The 18,582-nt window shown below is 45.6% G+C and overlaps 1 protein-coding gene across 1 annotated transcript in view; it reads left to right on the top strand.

Annotated features, from left to right (window-relative positions):
- The window catches only part of LOC140427855 (suppressor of tumorigenicity 14 protein homolog), a 95,216-nt gene that overhangs the window by 40,402 nt on the left and 36,232 nt on the right, over positions 1–18,582 (top strand). Inside the window, exons 7-9 of the mRNA XM_072513647.1 lie at positions 1,141–1,366; positions 5,534–5,667; positions 16,851–16,948. Coding sequence (XP_072369748.1) covers positions 1,141–1,366; positions 5,534–5,667; positions 16,851–16,948 — 458 coding nt within the window. The remainder of the gene's footprint in view (positions 1–1,140; positions 1,367–5,533; positions 5,668–16,850; positions 16,949–18,582) is intronic.

The raw sequence follows: 18,582 nt of genomic DNA, 5'->3' as shown, positions 1-18,582 counted from the left end.
GGACACAATGGTGCTGAATGCAAATATTGCAATGCGTACTAAGTCTTTTGTTATGTTTCCTTTGTATAATAAGCGGCTTCCTTGTGTTGCATTTGCCAAGGAAGGTCGAGACGTGTAAATAACTTCAACTCATTAATTTACACTTCGTACACTTTTATAACTTGAGTTCGACACTACTGCTAATCCTATTATAGCTACCTAACTGACTAACCATCTGCTGTCTTCTACATGGTGGGTGTAATATTGAATCAACCCTGTGCCTCTCCTCACTGACTGTCTCCACTGGCCCAAAGGGCTGATCATGTGTGTGGTGTCCTTTATTTGTAGGTTGGTGTAATGCCCCCCTGTGGTCGTGTCACCTCCTTGTGTATCGTGAATGTCCATTGGTCACCTCCTATCTAACTTATCTATTGGTTGAGTGTGTGTGTGTGTGATGTTTCTGGTGCTCCCTCTAGTGTCTGTCTAGCTTACATGTATTAACAGTGATGCACATCACCACACTTAGTACGCAAAGCTACTAATGGCAAAGAGTTTGTTCATAAAACTCTCACTCAGAGTTTACTTTCTTCTTCAGAGCAACTTCTTTGTCTTTGTTAAAGGCATTATGCAAATACAAGTTTTGTCAATTTTGTGAAGCAACTTAGGCCAAGAATTTTTGAAGGCCTGCTCTTGCTCTGCTCCAGTAACTTTGCTGGAATCAGAAACCACATTAATGTGCATAGTGCAGCTCTGGGGAAATGTTATTCCTTAGTCCGGCATTTAAAGTATCCAACGGGGGAGATCCAGTTGACTCACATACCAAAATAAATGACCCAAGTATCTGTTATAACCTGCCTACTTACCATTGGCTGGGGACTAATGACAATCCCACAATCCTGTGGGAGTATGAGCTTCCCCAATGAGGGGGGCGGAGAAACCATTAGTAAACTCCTAGTATAAATAAACCTGGCCAGTTTAGGAACCGGGAGGAAGGAGTGTGCAGCAAGGCAAGTTGTTGCTGCTGTTATATATATATATATATATATATGTATGTTATTGTAAATAAATGTTATTACTTTGTATCCTTAAAACTCGTGCTGGATTCTTCGTGGCAATCACAAAAGTATCCTAATTCCTTTGGATTTGTTTGTGTTTTTTTAGGTCAGTGTGTGTTCCGAGTTCTGTTATTGAGCAAAGAACAGACATTTAATTCACTGAGATTAGTGAACTGCAACAAAAACAGCAGTAACTATTGGCTGGTGCAGGGAAAGAATGATCACTCCATCAAAACTATAATTTCTACTGAAGGTGAAGGATCTGTCTGCACTGACGTGAATGTGACAATGTACAATACTTGGGTTCCAGGCTTGAAGCAAATTGTTAGTAAGTACGTGTCATTCAGAGAAACATTGAAATAGATCAGTTTGAAAATAGTTTTGAATTTCTTTTGCTTTGCTTTACAGACTATGATATTTACCCCAGATATCACAGTTGTCTGTTTTAATAAACACCATGGCTTAAATTATAAGACTATAAGAAATAGAAGTAGGAGTAGGCCATTCGACCCCACGAGTCTACCAAGCCATTAAGTAAGGTCAAGGCTGATCTGCGTGTGGCCATAACACCACTTTCCTGCCTGCCCCCCACACCACACCCCCGCCAACCCGATCCAGCTCTTGACCGCCATGCCGATCAAACGGCTGTCTAGCTCAGGAGAGTAGATTACAGTTAGACATCGCAGAAGCATTGATATCCTCACTAAGAACATACTCACACTTTTAAGTAGCATCACTAACTTTCTGTGGTTAACTTAGTTGTCAGTAAACACTCAAGCGCAGCAATTCCATGAAACTCACAGAGCAGTTGAGGGTGAGCTGTTGGTTTTGCAAGGGTAACGTCAGATTGATGAGTGCAATTGGTTGTGTTTTTAGAGCTTTCCCTGGCTTCGCTAAAGCTTCAATTTTTTTATTCTTTCATGGGACATGAATGTCGCTGGCTCAGCCAGCATTTATTGCCCATCCCTAATTGCCCTTGGGAATGTGGTGGTGAGCTGCAGTCCATGTGATGCAGATACATCCACAGTGCTGTTAGGAAGGGATTTTCAGGATTTTGAACCTGCGTCAGCAACAGATTATATATTTCCAAGTCAGGATATTATTTGGAGGGGAACTTATAAGGTATTGGTGTCTCCATGCATCTGCTGTCCTTGTGTAGATGTTTGAGCCCTTGGGTTTGGAAGATGTTGTTGAAGGAGAGTTGGGGAGTTTCTGCAGTGTATTTTGTAGATTGGACACACCACTGCCACACTACGTCAGTGGTGGAGGAACTGAATGTTGAAGGTAGTGGATAGGGTCCATTCAAGGAGGCTGCTTTGTCCTGGATGGTGTCAAGCTTCTTGAGTGTTCTTGGAGCTGCACTCATCCAGGCAAGTGGAGAATATTCCACCACACTACTGACTTGTGGCTTGTAGATGGTGAAAAGGTTTTTGGGAGTCTGAAGGTGAGTTATTTGCCACAGGACTTCCAACCGCTAACCTGCTTTTGTAACCACAGTATTTATAAGGCTGGTCCATTTCAGTTCCAGGTCTTGCTGCATCTGGGAATGCACTGCTTCAGAATCTGAGGAATCACGAATGGTGCTGAACATTCTGAAATCATTAGCAAACATTCCCACATCTGACCTTATGATGGAGGGAAGGTCATTATGAAGTAGCTGAAGGTGGTTGGGCCTAGGACAGTACACTGAGGAATTCCTGCAGTCATATTCTGGAATTAAGATGATTGACCTCCAACAACCACAACCATCTTCCTTTGTGCTAGGTATGACACCAACCAGTGGAGAGTTTTCCCCCTGATTCCCATTGACTCCAGTTTTGCGAGGGCTCCTCGATGCTACACTTGGTGAAATGCTGCCTCGATGCTAAGGGGCAATCCCTCTCACTTCACCTCGAGTTAAGATCTTTTGTCCTTGTTTGAACCAAGGCTGCAATGAGATCAGGAGCTAAGTGACCATGCGGAATCCAAACTGAGCGTCAGTGAGAAGATTATTGCTAAGCAAGTGCTCTCCCAATCATTCTCCTCCTTCACAATCATAGAATCTCCTCCCAATTACCCTCTCTCCTGATCACTTTCCTTCATCCCAGGACCAACCAAACTTAAAATCCAACGTTGACTCACCAGTCTGGGAACTCTAAGCATGCATATAGCATGCAAAGCAGTCACATTTAAATGCTGTCTGAGGCCCAATATGTGCCAGTTTGTCCCAGCCAGACAACATAAACCAATTTCTGGTCCAGTAACATTAATCAATTTTATCCTTAGTTAAAAAAAAGCAGCGCATTTTGGAGAAAATGTAAACCTTTCGGTGAACGCTGTCATTTTTCCATTTCTTTTTCTCATTTTGCTAAACTCTGTGAAAAGTTGGTCCAATGTCTTTTACATTTAATTAACAGTTTTGTAAATGTAGGGGGAACATTTATCTTCTTGTAATACATTACCTGCGCCAGAGATGAATTGTGGCCTTTGAACTTGGAATGATGTCAATTTGCTTGCCTCATTCATTAAAATGTGGAGAACTATTAATGTAAACATCAAACAGAAATTATTTTTGTTCATTGTGACATGTTTACAAAAGATTACTAACATATAATTGCCTTGTTAGCAGGTAACTGTTGGGGGTTAATAATTATGAATCATTTTACTGAAAAGACTTAATTAATACCACAGGCTAGATACTAGAATGCTCGCTTTAGGAAATGCGAGTTGAAATGTAGCCTGGAATTTTTGTAAGTTTTCTGCCCCACTTGAAGTCCAGTCACCATTGTTTCATTTTAAGTTGCTCACTATGAGTGCACTTCCTATATTTCAACAGAGGAAAGAGAAACAAACTAATAAGTTGAACTCTATGAACTTTCCATGACCCTAGTTGTAGTTGACTCTCAGTGAGTATTTCTAGTCAAGGAAACATTTCAACAGTTCATATGATTATTTGATATTGCTTGACAGCTGGGTGTGATGGATCACAGTGAAATCCCCTGCTGCTTCAGCTAATAAAACATTTGTGACTGACTGGAACATTAGGAGGGAGCGTATTTTTGTATTAGTTCACGGGATGTGAGCGTGCATCCTTAAAATTGCCCTTGAGTGGGTGATGAGTTGCATTCTTCAGCCGCTGTAGTCCATGCAGTGTCCAGCACCCACAATGCTGTTCGGAAGGGATGCCGGAGACAGTGAAGGAATGAATGGTGGTGTCATTTTTAAAAAGAATTTACGAGGTGTGGGCGTCGCTGGCTAAGCCAAAATTTGTTGTCCACCCCTAGTTGTCCAGAAGATAGTGGTGAGCTGCCTTGAACTGCTGCAACCCCTGAGGTGTAGGTACACCTGCAGTGTGTACATCTACAGGATGCACGGCATAAACTCACAAAGGCTCTTTAGGCAGCGCCTTCCAAACCCATGGCCGCTACCACCTAGAAGGACAAGGGCGGTAAACACATGGAAATACAACCATCTGACTTGGAAATATACCGCTGTTCCTTCACTGTCACTGGGTCAAAATCCTGGAACTGTGCCTTCCCAACAGCACTGTGGTGTATCTACACCACATGGACTGCAACAGTCCAAGAAGGCAGTTCACCACCACCTTCTCAAGGGCAATTAGGGATGGGTAATAAATGCTGGCCTAATCAGCAACACCCACATTCCATGAATGCATTTTAAAAAGCAGTTTGATACATTGCAGCGAACCCTGCACTTGTTTCCTTGATGGTTGGTGACCTAGGAACTTCCAGTGTTGAGTCCCACCCTGGAATCTGAAACAAAAACAGAAAATACTGGACAATCACAGCATGTCTGACAGCATCTGTGGAGAGAAAAGCGAGCTAACGTTTTGAGTCTGGATGACTCTTTTCAAAGCTAGATAGACGTGGAAATTGGGTCGGATTTATTCTGTTATCGGGGGTATGTAGAGGTGGGGCTGGATAGGGGGCCAGCGATCGGTGGAGATAATGTGAAGGTGGAGGAGAGAGTTCACAGTCTGAAGTTTGGACACCAGTGTTAAATCCGGAAGGTTGTAACGTGCCTAATCGGAAGATGAGGTGCTCTTCCTCCAGTTTGCGCTGGGCTTCACTAGAACATTGAAACAGGCCAAGAATGGACATGTGCACATGAGAGCAGGCGGTGAGTTGAAATGGTAAATGACAGGAAGGTCTGGGTTCTGCTTGCAGACGGCCGAAGGTGTTCTGCAAAGCGGGCACCCAGTCTGCGTTTAGTCTCCAATGTAGAGTAGACCGCATTTGGAGTTGATGTTATTTGTAGCTCTGATGCTGCGGAATCCAGAAACGGATCTAAATCCAGCCCTTCTGAAGTGCTCCTGCCAATGATACACTGATAGGCCTATGGATTTTCAATCCCATCAACTGGGAAATTTCACTGACTTATTCCCACATCATTAATTTAAAAAGTCTGGAATGTTCAAAAAACTTTTTATTTTATTTTCTGAGTTTAAGTTACTGTTTAGAAAAATTACCTCAAAGGTAACAAGCTGTTTCTACTTGTAGATTCAGTCAAACTGGTCTGCCCACTAATCATGAGGTTATTATTCCTGGGAATATGCTGTTAATGACCTTTAGCCGACTGGGAGAATGTGACCTTTCACAATATTCAATTACATTTCTTCAGGTACCAATGGCAGGTAAGGAAAATAAAAGTTTGCTTTCTTTCTATAGAAAATTCATTTGTGGTTTTCGAATCATTGGTTTCACGAAAACAAAATATTTCTTCAAAAATTCCTAGAATAGTTGTTGAACAGTTTTTAGTCATTCATGTTGTCTGCCATGACAAAACACCCTTTATCTACAAACATTTATTTCAACAGGACTGAGCAGTTTAACAGTGATCAGCTGATGATTAAAACTGCATTAATGTGTAACAATGGAAAATTATCAAAGGCAGAATTGGCACCGCTTGAAGGGTGCATCCTATCACATGGTCATAATTAAGTCCCCAAATTGGTCTCCCTAATCACTTAAAATTATCAGTTGACCAGCACTATCTGCACTGCTTATTGATGATGCACCTAATAATATGTCATCAACATTGCACAGTGCTATTTGAAGCCTGTACCTCTGCCTTGGCTGGCAAATATAATGGGAGATTGTGGACAAAGGCAGCCACAGGACAAGCTGCAAGAACCAACATTTTTCTAACACTGCACTAAAGATGAATGGAGGTCGGCAGGGAAGGATACCTTCTATGCAGCAAAAGATAGCCAGGCAAACTATGCAACATGAGGCCCCCCACAGCCCCCTTCCAGGAAAAGTTAAATGGTCTCACAATTAATGTTGGCTAAGGCAAGCCTCCAGACTTGTATCTGTCATTGGACTTTGCCAAGCCTTGCGTTAACAGCTGCCACTACATTCACAACCCTTCCCTTGCCTGATGACCTGCACGCTCCTGCATTCGCTGCAGCACACCTCAACTCCACCATATTCTCCATCTGAGGTATTTTCACCTGTTACAACCCTTACTTCCTGCCCCTCCTCACACCTCTGCCATTTTTCATATAGTCTATCCTGGTGTGTGTCGTCCAGATTTCTCACCATTGACACATTTGCAGGAGAGGCTTGTGCACAGTAAAGAAAAGTAGTTAGCCGCAAGAGAAAGGTGTCAGCCATGTGTTATCCACATTTGAAGAATGGGTAATGTTAGCGGGGGTCATGCTAAGGGCATCATATCTGCAGAAACTGGAGGACAATTCTGCTGAGATTTAAAGTCCTCAATTTTAAATGCTGCATGACAATTACTGCTGCTTTCAGAAGCACTCATTGGTCTTTGCTCATTTGCATTATTGAATGCTAACTCTTGTCCCATTGTTCCATTTCAAGCTGAGAAGTTCCATAAAGTCCTTTGAGCAACAGCAGGAACAGTGGATAAATGTCACTTGGCATTACACTTGCAAACCTTAGCTCAGAGATTGGCACCATACGCATTTCAGAGGACAGCCTAGAGGGATCTGCAAACACAGCACAGGTCAGCAGCAGAGAAATAAGTAGGAAGACTTGCATCCTAACCGTGCTCCAGAGGCGACAGCCTGGGCACATTTTTGACACGAAAGTTAATAGCAATACATACAGCTGTTCAAAGTGCAAGCTTGCACATTATAGGGTAGAATATTTTGGAGTTCAGCTGCAACTTGTTTGATGTATTTTAAATAGTATTGAGATCATGGTCGAGATTCTCCGACCCCACGCCGGGTCGGAGAATTGCCGGGGGCTGGTGTGAATCCCGACCCTGCCGGTTGCTGAATTCTCCGGCACCGGAGATTCGGCGGGGGCGGGAATCGCGCCGCGCCGGTTGGCGGCCAACCCCGCCCCCCCGTGATTCTCCGGCAGTCCCGCCACTGTCAACCCATGCCAGCCGGCGTGGATTGAACCACCTTTGGGATGGTGGCGCGGGCGGGCTCCGGGGTCCTGGGGGGGGGGGGGGGGGCGCGGGGCGATCTGGCCCCGGGGGGTGCCCCCACGGTGGCCTGGCCTGCGATCGGGGCCCACCGATCCACGAGCGGGCCTGTGCCGTGGGGGCACTCTTTTCCTTCCACCTTCACCACAGTCTCCAGCATGGCGGAGGCGGAAGAGACTACCTCCACTGCGCATGCGCGGGGATGCCGTGAGCGGCCGCTGACGCTCCCGCGCATGCGCCGCCCGGCAATGTCATTTCTGCGCCAGCTGGCGGGGCACCAAAGGCCTTTCCCGCCAGCTGGCGGGGCGGAAATCAGTCCGGCGCGGGCCTAGCCCCTCAAGGTTAGGGCTCGGCTGGTCAAGATGCGGAGGATTCCGCACCTTTGGGGCAGCGCGATGCCGGACTGATTTGCGCCGTTTTTGGCGCCGGTCGGCGGACATCGCGCCGCTTATGGAGAATTTCGCCCCATGTTGTCAACCATAATGCATCTGTGTGAGGCATAAAGTACAAAAGCAAGGAGGTCATGCTGAACTTTTACAAGACACGAGTTTGATCTCAGCTGGAGTATTGTGTATTGTGTACGGTTCTGGACGCCACCCTATGGGAAGAATATAAGCGCTTTGGAGAGGGTGCAGAAGAGGCTTACAAGAATGGTTCCAGGGATGAGAAGCTTCAGTTATGAGGATAGATTGTAGAGGTTGGGACTGCTCTCCTTGGAGAGAAGAAGACTAAGACGAGATTTCACAGAGATGTTCAAATCATGAAGGGGCTGGACAGAGTAGATGGGGAGAAACTGTTCCCACTTGTAAAAGTATTGAGAGCGGGCACAGATTTTCAAAGTGACTTTTTTCATGGGATGTGGGTATCGCTGGCTGGCCCAGCATGTATTGCCCATCCATCTGCCCGACTGGCATTGTCAGCATCAATCACATTGCTGTGGGTCTGGAGTCACATGTGGGCCAGACTGGGTAAGGATAGCAGATTTCCTTCCCTAAAGGACGTTAGTGAACCAGAAGGGTTTATTACGACAATCGACAATGGTTTCAGGGTCATTAGATTTTTAATTCCAGATTTTTATTCAATTCAAATTTCACCATCTGCCATGGTGGGATTCGAACCTGAGCCTCCAGGGAATTACCCTGGTTCTCTGGATTACTAGCCCAGTGAAAATACCACTACAGCACTGGCTCCCCAAAAGAAGCAAATGTGGGGAGGAATTTTCCGGCGGGGGTGGGGGGGGGGGGGAGAGAGAGAGACGAGGACGAGGACGACCATCCGTCTGGTGCAGCAAGACCTGACTGTGCCGATTAAGACCGGTTCTGCGGAGATCAGGGCACCCCGGTCAGTACAGCATATAACGTAAATGATGCCCCCCCCCCACAAGCATCGGGCTACACTATAGCACAAGCAACGGAACTCTTGCCCCCCCACCCCCAAACTCCATAGTGCACAAGCAATGGGACTCTTTTTCCAACCCGCTCCCCATCCCACCACAATGCCATCATTGGCTGCTCCCCCCCACCACCACCGCAGCCTTGGGGGCACACTTCACCTCCACTCTCAATCCACCCCCGTCCCCACCACTGCAGTATGGGAGGCATTCTTTCCCTCTCTTTCTCCACCCCCTACACACACACACACCTCCTCCTCCAAAATGAGACCCAGCTGCTCCTCCCACCTAACCTTGACCTCCTCCACTAAGACCTGCCCCTCACCCATGATCCAAATGATCCCGTGATTCTGCATGAGTGCTTGAGGGGCTCATTTGTGCTGGAAGCCCCGAAGACAGTTGGCGGGATTCTCTGATCCTGAGGCTAAGTGTTGACGCCGTCATAAACGGCGTCGTGTTTTACAACGGCATCAACAGGCCCCTAGGAGCAGTGATCCTGCGCACAGGGGGCCAGCATGGCACTGGAGAGCCTCACGCTGCTCCAGCTGCCGATACCGGCGTCAGAACGGGCGCCATGGGTCCACGCATGCGCGCTACGGCCAGCGCAAGTTCGTGCATGCACGCTACGGCCGGCGCGAGTTCGCACATTTGCGCTGGTTGCCTTCTCCGCGCCGGCCCCAACACAACATGGCGGAGAGCTACAGAGGCCCAGCGTGGAGGAACATAGGCCCCCACCAGGATAAGCCCGCCGACCGATCGGCAGGCCCCAATCGCGGGCCAGGCCACCGTGGAGGCCTCCACCGGCGTCGGATCCCCTACACCCCACCAGGCCCCCCCGCAACATGAACAGCGAGGTCCCGCCGGGTAGAACCACACGTGAACGGCGCCGGCGGGCACTCGGCCCATCGTGCATGGAGAATCGGCGGGGAAGAATTGACGGATCGGCGTGGGGGCGGCGTCACGTGAATCCCCCCCCCAGCAATTCTCCGACCCGGGTTCAGAGAATCGTCCCGTACCAATGAAAACTCAAACTGCTGCTATCTTAACTCTGGGATTCATCACCTCCTGTGTATAAAGGCTTAAGGAAAGTGTGGATGCAGGCATTGAGAGCCTCGCAGCACACCTATGCTGTTTTCTCACACAGAGCATTTGCTGTGCTGAGGCTCTGAGAGCAGTATTGTCTCTCAGGGGGACAGCATGCCTGATTCCGCACCAGCCACTCCAGCAGTGGCCTTGTTACTAGGGCAGTACAGTAGCACAGTGGTTAGCACTATGGCTTCACAGCGCCAGGGTCCCAGGTTTGATTCCCGGCTTGGGTCACTGTCTGTGCAGAGTCTGCACCTTCTCCCCGTGTCTGTGTGGGTTTCCTCCGGTTTCCTCCCATAAGTCCCGAAAGACGTGCTTGTTAGGTAATTTGGACATTCTGAATTGTCCCTCTGTGTACCCGAGCAGGCGCCGCAATGTGGCGACTAGGGGCTTTTCACAGTAACTTCATTGCAGTGTTAATGTAAGCCTACTTATGACAATAAAGATTATTATTGTTATTGCCAGACAGGTAGCGTGGCTAGTCTGCTCTGGTCATAGCCAAACCCAGCAGTCTGCAACTGGATACTAAATACTGAGAGCTGGTTGAGATCGCAAATCACAGCTATTTCAGAAGTCTTCAGTGAGTGTTCATTAGCTTTCCAGTTTCCAAGCTGTAGTCACTGGAAATCACTTCATAAGATCACTAGAATACTTAAACAAATACAAGACAGGCAATAAGGGTTTTACAAGAGTTACGTGTAGGTCAGCATCAGTCACATAACCATTTGTCAAATCAAGACTTCAGTCATTTGGAGATGTGAAGTAATATGTTTGGTTTTAATATAGCTGCTAACTTCATAATATTAGTAAAGTTATGGGAACACCCATGAAGTTGCACACTTGAGGGCATTGTTGGTGTCAAGACAAGGTCAGATGAAAGAAGGGAACATTGATGCCCTGGGAAGGGAAAGGATAGCTCAGGAGAATCTATTCCCAATAATATGCTGCTTTACAACTCTGACTGCTTGCTGGTCCGTACATCCTCCAGCTTGTTGGTCCCTTCTTCACTGTCTTACCATTCTCAGGAAGCATCATGGCAACTCCTCATTGTATCATAGAATCAGCACAGAGGAAGGCCAATCAGCCCATCTCTATGAAACAGCTATCAGATTAGACCCACTTCCCTGATCTTCCCCCATAGTCTCATAATTATCAAAACACCAAAATCTAGGTCTTGCCTCCTCCCTCTGCAACTGCATCCTCGACTTCCTGACCCATAGACCAAAATCAGTAAGGATAAACAACAAAACCTCCTCCATGATAATCCTCAATACCGGGGCCTGCAAGGCTGTGTACTTAGCCCCCTACTGTACTCCCTATACACACACGATTGTTTGGCAAAATTTGGCTCCAATTCCATCTACAAGTTTGCTGATGACACAATTGTCGTGGGCCAGATCTCAAACAACGATGAGTCAGAGTACAGGAGGGAGATAGAGAACCTAGTGGTGTGATGTAATGACAACAATCTCTCCCTCAATGCCAGCAAAACTAAGGAGCTGGTCATTGACTTCAGGAAGCACACCCTTGGCCTTGATTGCAAGGGGATGGAGTATAAAAGTACAGAAGTCTTGCTACAGCTGTAGGGTGGTGCTCAGACCACACCACAGGTACTGAATACAATTTTTGACTCCATATCTAAGGAGGGACAAACATGCGTTAAAGACAGTTCAGAGAAGATTCACTAGGCTAATTGATTGGATTAAGGGGCTATCTATGTAGAAAGGTTGGGCCTATACCCATTTGACTTCAGGAACTGAGAGGTGATCTTATTGAGAAATCCAAGATTCTGAGGAGCTTGACAAGTTAAATGCTGAGAGAATGTTTCCCATCAGAAAAGGGAAGCTCAAACAAGGAGGAATAGTTTCAGAATAAGGGGATAACATGGAGATGAGGAGGAATTTCTCCTCTTTGGAATCCAATGATATGTGGAGGCTGAATCGACAAATACATTCATTGCTGAGTTAGACTGATTCTTGATCTATAGGTAAGTCGAGGGTTATGGGAACACAGGAGAAAGTGAAGTTGAGGCCAAGATCAGATCAGCAATTATCTTATTGTATGGTAGAGAAGGTTTAAGGAAATATATGATGTGCTCTTGTTCTAATTTCTTATGGGTTTTTTTTGTCCTTGCAACCCTGTTAAAACTTACCTCCTCGTTCTTCCAAGATTGTGGAACATGTAGCACATGACATTTGCTCTGAACTGTACTGCGTTACTCCTCCACAGTTGCTCAGATAGATGAACTGTCCTTTCAGATTGGTCTGGTTGAAACAGTGCAGATAGTGAGAAGTGGCACAAAATAAAAGTGGCAGGAGATCGAGTGCAGACCTACATAACTCACTGCTGCCTGTGGCCATATACAAGTTGCACAATGAGTGAATGGAAGCATTTCCTGTTGAGAAACAATGCTCATCTGTAATGGTCAGCCCACTCCCATGGATATGTAGTCTATGAAGTACCAAACAATTGTTCTGCCAACTTTCCATTCATTTTAGGTGTAAGTCGGATTTCTTCCTCTTTGGATTGTACCATTCCATTCATTGGGACTTGAAATCTAGCACCAAATTTACCTGTGAAGATAAATGCATATTGTTGGAGACAAGATGAATGCCAGGCTTGAATTGTCTCCAACCAGCCATTCTGCTCCTGAATCAGGATTCTTTTATTTTTGGTAAACTGTTGATTGCTTGCTTGAAACATCACCTTCACATCCCACCCAGCAAATAGAGGCAGATACATTCATCAAAAACAGCAGTTAAAGAGATTGGCATCTCCATTAAGGTGATCTCTAGCTAATTATTTCAGGCTGCTAGTGTACGTCTGGCACTGGAACTGTTTGGCATGCCCTTGTCTGTGAAGTACTTATGCAAAGTGAACTTCTTGGCAGGCAGGAACTGCTTCACGGTATTTGTATTCTCTCAGTTGTTGAACATGAGAATGCTATTGTGCTCACCTTTTGAGGCTCTCAAATTGGAGCAGCGTCAAGGATCTGCACCAGACTGGAAAAAATGGCCAAGAAAGCAGGAGACATTCCAACATGCAAGTATTCACAAATAAAATATCGTACCAGAATTTGACGGAGCAGTAGCATTTAAGGCAGCTATGTTTCAGCAGGGATCAATTCACATTCACAGGGCATGCACTGAACTGCTTGTGGCAGTGAAGGTCATGGTGGCTTAAACCTTTATGCCTCTGGCTGCTTCCAGATAGCCACTGGTGACGTGAGCAACATCAGTTAGTTTACTGGTCACAAGGCAATGTAGCAGATTGGTGGTGCACCGATGCAAGTTGACAACAATTAACTCGCTTCCCTAAACAGGAAAAAAGTTTCATAATATGCACCCATGCACATCATGAGGTAAAAGCAGGCAGTGACAGACACCCAGGTGAGCCAATCAATATACAGAACAGAACACGACCAATCACAAGACAGGATCACCTATAAAACACACAAAGTATCAGCACTCTGGCTCTTTGCACTGGTGATAGCTGTAGTGATAGTAGGGTGTACAAATCATTCAACACCTCCTACACATGGATCAGGTCTAGATAGTTAACTTTTGTTTACTTAGGGTAGTAGAGAGTCAACCTACAGGCAGCTGTGTGTTTCGTTACTAGAGTTCAATAAATCACATATTGAACCAACGCCTTCGTTTGGTGTATACTTGATCAGTTAATTGCATCGTGTGCAATCCGTGGTACCCCAGGGTGAACAACACGACAGAAAGCACTGCTATTTCTCACATGGCTGGATTTCTGCAAATGTCAGGAATCATCTTAGGTGGGAGCTGTAGAGAGTTCAGAAACCCTGCTACCTACATTTACACCCAACTTTGAAGAAACTACATCAATGCTATTGAAACTGCTGAAAGCCGAGTGTTTTTAGAAACAGGGCCTCCTGCCATTTGTACAGGGTTTAAATGATTGGAATAACATGCCTGCTGATATAACTAGCAAGTTGGGGGGAAGGGAAGTGTAAAGCTATGGACAGTATAATGGTTAATGGAGATCAAGGCAGCAGGTTACGTGACAGGTTATTATGTAGAGTTATGGGTTCAAAGACGAGGAAAATTAGGAGAAAGGGTAAGAGGAAAAATAAATTGCAAAAAGTTACTGATCAAGGTGTTAGGATTCATAACAAAGACATAAAAAACAGCATAAGTGTACTTTACCTGAATGCTCGTAGTATACGAAATAAGGTAAATGAGTTGGTGGCGCAAATCATCGTGAATGACTATGATTTAGTGGCCATTACTGAAACATGGTTAAAAGATGGTCACGACTGGGAGTTAAATATCCAAGGGTATCAGACTATATGAAAGGATAGAATGGACGGTCAGGGCGGTGGTGTAGCTTTGTTGTTTAAAGATGGCATCCGGGCAATAGTAAGGGATGATATTGGTGCTATGGAGGACAAGGTTGAATCAATTTGGGTGGAAATCAGGAATAGTAAGGCAAAAAGGTCACTGATAGGAATAGTCTATAGGCCACCAAATAGTAACAGGATGGTAGGGCAGGCAATAAGCAAAGAAATAACGGATGCATGTAGAAATGGTACAGCGGTTATCATGGGAGATTTTAATCTGCATATCGATTGGTTTAACCAGGTTGGTAAAGGCAGCCTTGAGGAGGAGTTTATAGAATGTGCCCGGGATAATTTCCTGGAACAGTATGTAATGGAACCTACAAGGGAACAAGCGGTACTAGATCTGGTCCTGTGTAATGAGGCAGGATTGATTAATGATCTCATAGTTCGGGATCCTCTTGGAAGGAGCGACCACAATATGGTGGAATTTAAAATACAGTTGGAGGATGACAAGGTAAAATCAAACACTAGTGTTTTGTGCTTAAACAAAGGCGATTACAATGGGATGAGAGAAGAACTAGCTAAGGTAGACTGGGAGCAAAGACTTCATGGTGAAGCAGTTGAGGAACAGTGGAGAACCTTCCGAGCGATCTTTCACAGTGTTCAGAAAAGGTTCATACCGACAAAAAAGAAAGACGGTAGAAAGGGGAAAAATCGACCGTGGATATCTAAGGAGGTGAGGGAGAGTATCAAATTGAAGGAAAAAACATACAAAGTGGCAAAGATTAGTGGGAGACTAGACGAGTGGGAAGTCTTTAGGGGACAACAGAAAGCTACTAAAAAAGCCATAAAGAAGAGTAAGGTAGACTATGAAAGTAAACTGGCTCAGAACATAAAAGCAGATAGTAAAAGCTTCCACAAATATATAAGACAAAAAAGAGTGGTTAAGGTAAATATTGGTCCTTTGGAAGATGAGAAGGGAGATTTAATAATAGGAGACGGGGAATGGCTGAGGAGCTGAACAGGTTTTTTGGGTCAGTCTTCACAGTGGAGGACACAAATAACATGCCAGTGACTGATGGAAATAAGGATATGATAGGTGAGACCTTGAGATGATTGTAATCACTAAGGTGGCAGTATTGGGCAAGCTAATGGGGCTAAAGGTAGACAAGTCTCCTGGCCCTGATGGGATGCATCCCAGAGTGTTAAAAGAGATGGCTAGGGAAATTGTAAACGCACTAGTGATAATTTATCAAAATTCACTAGACTCTGGGGTGGTCCCAGAGGATTGGAAAGTAGCAAACGTGACACCACTGTTTAAAAAAGGAGGTCGTCAGAAAGCGGGTAATTATAGGCCGGTAAGCTTAACTTCGGTTGTAGGGAAAATGCTGGAATCTATCATTAAGGAGGAAATAGCGGGGCACCTGGAGGGAAATTGTCCCATTGGGCAGACGCAGCATGGGTTCACAAAGGGTAGGTCGTGTCTGACTAATTTGGTAGAATTTTTTGAGGACATTACCAGTGCAGTAGATAACGGGGAACCAATGGATGTGGTATATCTGGATTTCCAGAAAGCTTTTGACAAGGTGCCACACAAAAGGTTGCTGCATAAACTAAAGATGCATGGCATTGAGGGTAAAGTGGTAGCATGGGTAGAGGATTGGTTAACTAACAGAAAGCAGAGAGTGGGGATAAATGGGTGTTTCTCTAGTTGGCAACCTGTAACTAGAGGGGTCCCTCAACGATCAGTGTTGGGCCCGCAGTTGTTCACAATTTACATAGACGATTTAGAGTTGGGGACCAAGTGCAATGTGTCAAAGTTTGCAGACGACACTAAGATGAGTGGTAAAGCAAAAAGGGCAGAGGATACCGGAAGTCTGCAGAAGGATTTGGATAGGTTAGGTGAATGGGCTAGGGTCTGGCAGATGGAATTCAATGTTGCCAAGTGTGAGGCTGTCCATTTTGGGAGGAATAACAGCAGAATGGATTATTATTTAAACGGTAAGATGATAAAACATGCTGCTGTGCAGAGGGACCTGGGTGTGCTGGTGCACGAGTCGCAAAAAGTTGGTGTGCAGGTGCAACAGGTGATTAAGAAGGCTAATCGAGTTTTGTCTTTCATTGCTAGAGGGATGGAGTTCAAGACTAGTGAGGTTATGCTGCAATTGTATAGGGTGTTGGTGAGGCCGCATCTGGAGTATTGTGTTCAGTTTTGGTCTCCTTACCTGAGAAAGGACATATTGGCACTGGAGGGAGTGCAGAGGAGATTCACTAGGTTGATCCCAGAGTTGAGGGGATTAGATTATGACGAGAGGTTGAGTAGACTGGGACTGTACTCATTGGAGTTTAGAAGGATGCGGGGGGGATCTTAGTGAGACATATAAAATTATGAAGGGAATAGATAGGATAGATGCGGGCAGGTTGTTTCCACTGGTCGGGGAAAGCAGAACTAGGGAGCATAGCCCCAAAATAAGGGGAGGTAGATTAAGGACGGAGTGTGGGAGGAACTTCTTCACCCAAAGGGTTGTGAATCTCTGGAATTCCTTGCCCAGTGAAGCAGTTGAGGCTCCTTCTTTAAACGTTTTTAAGAAAAAGATAGATGCCTTTCTATCTGTTTCCTTCCTTTTTTTAGAATGTGGTGGTGTCCTTGATGGAACAAATGGAAGCTTCACATCACCCAGTTACCCTAACGACCATCAAGAAGAAATCAACTGTACATGGAATTTGAAGGTAGCTATTGGGGACACATGCTTCTAAATATTTTGAAAAACAAAGCTCAATTGTAGATTTTTGTTGGTTCCTGTGGACACACAATGTTATTGAACTTATAGGCCAGGATTCTCCAGCAATTGGAAAATGCTGTCCTGGGGACATATAAGCCACACACAGGCAGCGATCCATTTTTAAATGTGTGCATCCACGGTTGCACACCAGTTAAAGGGACTGATCAATGCAACAATTTGTAAAATGTATTTATGGGATGTGGGTATCGCTAGCTAGGTCCACATTTAGTGCCCATTCCTAATTGCCCTTGAGAAGGTGGTGGTGGGCTGGCAGTCAATGTGTTGTAGTTATATCCACAGTGCTTTTAGGGAGGGAGTTCCAGGCTTTAGCCCAGCAAAAGTGAAGGAACACCGATATAATTCCAAGACTGGATGGTGGTGTGTGACTTGGAGGGGAACTTGCAGGTAGTGTGTGTTCCCATGCACCTGCTGCCCTTGTCCTTCTAAATGGTTTAGAAGGTGCAGTTGAAGGAGGCTTGGTGAGTTGCTGCATTGCATATTGTAGGTGGTATACACTGCTGCCACTGTGTGTTGGTGGCGAAGGAGTGAATGTTGAAGGTGTGAATGGGATGCCAATCAAGTGGGCTGCTTTGTCCCACTTCTTGGTCTCAAGCTTCTTGAGTGTTGGAGCTGCACTGATCCAGGCAAGTGGAGAGTGTTCCATCGCACTCCCGACTTGTGTCTTATAGTTGGTGAATGGGCTTTGGGATTCAGGAGGTGAGTTTCTCTCAACAGAATTCACAGCCCTGGACCTGCTCTGGTAGCCATAGTATTCATGTGGCTGGTCCAGTTCAGGAGGGAGATTTCAGAGCATACTAGAATCTCTGCTAGCCTGTGGTCTGCATCGGACAAAAGTTTGCCCACTGTCTGATTTATCGAAGTGGCTTGAAATTCCTGAGCTTACATGGGACAGCTATGCAGATATTTCAGTAGTGATGCCGTGTCACTGAGGAAAATGCTGTGTAGGTGATGTTTCTTCTCCCGTAGTTTTTTGATGATTGCGAGAGGGAGGACCAAAGGCCTCTAGTGCAGTGGAGTATACTGTACCCACGAAGGCTGCCTAGCCATCTTCAATGTAGTTTGTTGTGCACAGGTGACTCTTGAGTTTCTCCGAAGAGATTCCTTCAGGACTACCTATTTGAGCTGTAAGATATTGAGTTGCCTCTTGGCCTTCACACCCTGGGGCATCTATGAAGATAGGTCTTGAAGTTTAGCTTTGAAATGATAAGACAACGGTCAGTCCAGCAGTCAGCACTGCACATGGCTTTTGTTACACGAACATCCTGCCTGGTGACGAGTTAATTCGAAAGCAATGGAGGTGCATCCAAGATGTCTCATTGTGATTAGGGAGCCAGAAAACAATTGATGATTATGAGCTCATATTCCACACACATCTTCAGCAACAGACTATTGCTATTACAGCTGCCAGCACCATTTTTTCCAATGCCGCTTTCCCATGCCTGGTGATCTGCACCATCTTTTGCGTCAAAGTCACCGTGAATGATTAGCTTGCCTGATAGGGCTCCATGGTAGCACAGTGGTTAGCACTGTTGTTTCGCAGCTCCAGGGTCCCAGGTTCGA

This window comes from Scyliorhinus torazame, chromosome 8 (assembly GCF_047496885.1).
Source record: "Scyliorhinus torazame isolate Kashiwa2021f chromosome 8, sScyTor2.1, whole genome shotgun sequence".
Taxonomy (NCBI): Eukaryota; Metazoa; Chordata; class Chondrichthyes; order Carcharhiniformes; family Scyliorhinidae; genus Scyliorhinus; species Scyliorhinus torazame.
The sequence above is the reverse complement of the archived record's forward strand: the minus strand, read 5'-3'. Positions and strand labels throughout refer to the sequence as shown.